Raw genomic sequence first — 3,919 nt, 5'->3', positions numbered from 1 at the left:
AATGGTGAGAACTAGAGCACATCAATGTCGTGGATTCGCGCCAACATCTCATTCGCTCTCCTGAGGTCTGCACTACTGTGGTTGAGAGGCTGACGTTGTACGCGAAGAGCTCCGTTGAATTACTGATAGTGACTTTGAAATCGATAAGGAATTAGCGAGACTTAACTCTTTTCCCAAGGGGGTAAAATGAGTGAAATTTGATACTTTTCATATTTTTAATTATTTCTCTACAGGTAATTACACAAGCAAGGCAAATTATACCTCAAATGAAAGAGAAAGGATAAAGCTACAATCAAGAAAAATTTTGGAGCCTACAAGTTGTTCCTACTTTACTAATACATTAACTTATGCATAAAATTTGCATACATTATAATACAATGAAGAGCTTCAGTAAGGCAAAGGGCCTTCATGGAATGAGGCTAACACATGACATACCAAAAGAAAAATGTTCCCTATACTATGGGAAAGATATACTGAAAATTTGGCTAAAAAATAATGAAAATTGAATTTTTTATGATTTTTTTTTGCAAACATACCAAAAAAGGAGTGAAATTTGATACTCTTGGTATTTTTAATTATTTTTCTCCAGGTACTTACACAAAAAAGGTAAATGATATCTCAAATGAAAGGAAAAAGATAAAGCTACGACCAAGAAACATTTTTGAGTCTACAAGTTGTTCCTACTTTTACTAATACATTAATTTATGCATGCAATTTGCATAAATTATAATACAATAAACAGCTTCAGTGAGTGAGAGGGCCTTGATGATGTGAGGTTAACACTTGATGGACCAAAGGAAAATGTTCCCTATTATGTGGGAGAGATATCCTGAAAGTTTGGCTGAAAAATAATGAAAAATGAATTTTTTTCAATTTTTTTTGTAAATTACCAAAAAAGGAGTGAAATTCGCTACCGGGACTATAATTTCTTTATTTCTTCACCCAGGAATTTGTTACGGTGGAAAGCACTACCTCCCATAAAAGATAAGTGAATAGGTTCCCCAAAAATACACATTTCAACCAACAATCACCAACCCTGATAGAATGAGGGCCTTCAGAACTGCAGAAATTAGCATACATTATAAAATCAGAACTCAAATGATGGAACAAATAAACACCAGGCGATTTGAAATAAGCAGGGCAAAATGTCCTAAATGTCCCCTAATAATGACATGTTCTAGTAATGACATGTACAGCAAATTGAAATGGATTACAACTACCACAGAACATAATTATCTCAATTACTTGTGGAACAATGGTCCTCTATCAATCTATGGTTGTTACACTTCATCTGCCTTGAGGAAATACCTGAAAAAAAAAGGGGTGGGGTACCCACCACTCACCCCTATCATCTCTTGAGAGATCACAGTATCTCTCAAGAGATGATAGACCCCACACTCAACACAAAACGGCATTAGTATGTGATAACAACAAGCAATATGTAAAATAAGTACAAAAACATATAAAAATGCTACTCTAATTTTTTTGGTTTTTTTTCTTTTTTTTTTCAATAACACAATGGTACTAACATTATATACAGTTCAACATTATATACAGTTCTTAGCTACCTTGGGGTTCATTTATTTACCAAATTTGTCTTGAAACTGCCGTGAGTGAAACACTTGCCAACAGTTTCGTTCTCTTGTGACGTGCATGTGTAACCTCTGGCACTGGGGTGCACTGCAGGAGGAGTACACAAAGAAGCGACCCCTTCCCTCCCGCACGCACACCACACACTGCCTTTTCACGTCCAAAAAAATTGGACAGTGAGTTACATCAAATGCACCTAAGGTACTAGGCCTTACTGTTTCATTAGTGGGGGGCTTATCTACGTCAGGGAGATCACAAATGTTACGAATAAGCTCCTCCCTGTAGGATGCCAATGAGTATTTGGCAGGTCGCCTAAGAGCTTCATTATCAGGGAACTTGCGTTGTTGTTCCTTGAAAAGGATGAAACTATTCACTACAGCCATATCAATAAGATGGAAAAATAAGGTTTTCCACCACCTCATGCACTTCCTCTGTACATTGTGGGTGGCCAGGATCTGATCTGATCGATCCACGGCATTCATGTACTGATTGTACATGTGGAAAACCTTGGGCTGCTGAACATCAGTGGCACTCCAGGTACCACCGGCCTTTCTCTTTCGGCTCACCTGTGTGGTCTCATTTGCATTTCCCGAGGTAGTAATCATTGACACTACCTTGTTGTCAACCCATTGCAATGCCAACACAGGTGCATCCCTCTCCCAACGCATAGTTCCTTTAGGCTTACCTTTGCCCCACACCTTGCCATTCTTCAGACTTGCTGGGAAGTCCCTTCTGCTATCTATAATTGTACCGGTAACAAGTGTTCCACGGTCAAACAAGTCTTTGGCAAGGGTCATAGACGTATAGAAATTATCGATAAACAAATGGTACCCCTGGTCGAGATAGTTATGCATTAGGGTCATAACAACATCATAACCAAGGCCATGCTTACTAACTTCCCGCCCTGCTTCCTTACCTATGTAGATATTGAAATCTTGAACATAGGCATTGGAGCTATCGGCCAATACCCATAACTTTATGCCCCACTTAGTGGGCTTATCCTTGATATATTGTTTGATGCCCGACCTGTGTCGGGACTTCACCATGCGCTCATCAATGGCGACATGTTGCCTCGGCTGGTGCAAGACCCGGCATCTTGTTTTAAAATACTGAACAAATGCCTCTACCTTATGTAACTTGTTACCAGCAGGCTCGTTTAGGGGATCCACGATGTGCAGAAAACCCATAAGGGCTAAGAACCGCAACCTGGGCATGATTGATCGAGCCCATAGTCCGTGGAACAAAGTAGCTGTGCTCCAATATTTATCCACTTCCCCCACTACTTTTACTAGCCCAAAATAAATCAATAGAGCTATGAGCCTTTGGATTTCGTCAGATGTTGTTTCCTGCCAGCTTCCATCCGGCCGGGTGTAACTTTTGTAACCCCCAGTGGCAATATGGATGTAAGCATTGGTGTTGGTATGCAAAACAATACTCTCGACCATTTCCCTAGTAAAGAATAGCCGGAAAAAATCTATAGGTTTTACCATGCTATTCCTGAGGAACGGTCCCTCAAGGTGAATACCGGGTTCTCGAGCAGGAGTGAACTGGGGGTGGGGAAATTGAGAGGGATTACCGACGTCAGGATCATCATAAGTGAGGTAAGGGGCGTCAGCACTTGCCCCTGCCCGGGCTGCAGGGGCACGAGCTGCAGGACCTTTCCCCCTTCTCCCGTTTCCACCTTTTCCTTTTCCTCTATGGGGGGCTGCCGAAGGCGCTGCGCAGGGGAGGGCGCAAGATGCAGCACTAGTTGCTGCACGGGTAGAATAAGATGACCCGACAGAAACAGAAGAGGGTCCAGCAACAGTGTGCTGTACAGGAGTGGGCACTAGAGAAGAGAGTATCTGACTACCAGAGGCCACCAACTGCCCAGCAGATGTTGCTGAAGTTGTAGAAGAGGTGGAAACTGGATCAGTTACTACTACACTTATCATAGGAGTTGATTGTTCCCCAATGATCTCTTCGTCACTGAAAAGAAGAAAGTTACATGTTACGAATTTTTAACAAATGAAGCTGAAATGAATCACAAAAGAATCCGTCGGTTGAAATAAGTTTTAGCAAAAATATCATAAGAATTCTTTAACAAATGAAATCGAAATAAATCACACAAGAATCAGTGGGTTGAAATAAGTTTAAGCAAAAATATCATATTTCATAACGGTAACACACGATCGATTTTGAATTTTGGAGGCATTTTATCGCATTTTACTTCGCAGAAAGCGTGAATTTAAAACCAAGGCTTCCAATCAAAACGCGCAAAATGCAATTTCATTCATGTTAGGCCTCAATCGATCATATGAAAGAAAAAATAATCAGCTGTTTGTCTCGC

The 3,919-nt window shown here is 40.7% G+C and overlaps 1 protein-coding gene across 1 annotated transcript in view; it reads right to left on the bottom strand.

Moving 5' to 3' along the window:
• Positions 1-207: 207 nt before the first annotated feature.
• The window catches only part of LOC137980330 (piggyBac transposable element-derived protein 4-like), a 4,304-nt gene continuing 592 nt past the window's right edge, over positions 208-3,919 (bottom strand). Inside the window, exons 2-3 of the mRNA XM_068827746.1 lie at positions 1,246-3,558; positions 208-841 (exon numbers count right to left, since the gene is read on the bottom strand). Coding sequence (XP_068683847.1) covers positions 1,581-3,558 — 1,978 coding nt within the window. The 3' untranslated portion in view covers positions 208-841; positions 1,246-1,580. The remainder of the gene's footprint in view (positions 842-1,245; positions 3,559-3,919) is intronic.

This window comes from Montipora foliosa, chromosome 12 (assembly GCF_036669935.1).
Source record: "Montipora foliosa isolate CH-2021 chromosome 12, ASM3666993v2, whole genome shotgun sequence".
Classification (NCBI taxonomy): Eukaryota; Metazoa; Cnidaria; class Anthozoa; order Scleractinia; family Acroporidae; genus Montipora; species Montipora foliosa.
Note: the sequence above shows the minus strand (reverse complement) of the source record. Positions and strands in the feature narration are given on the sequence as shown.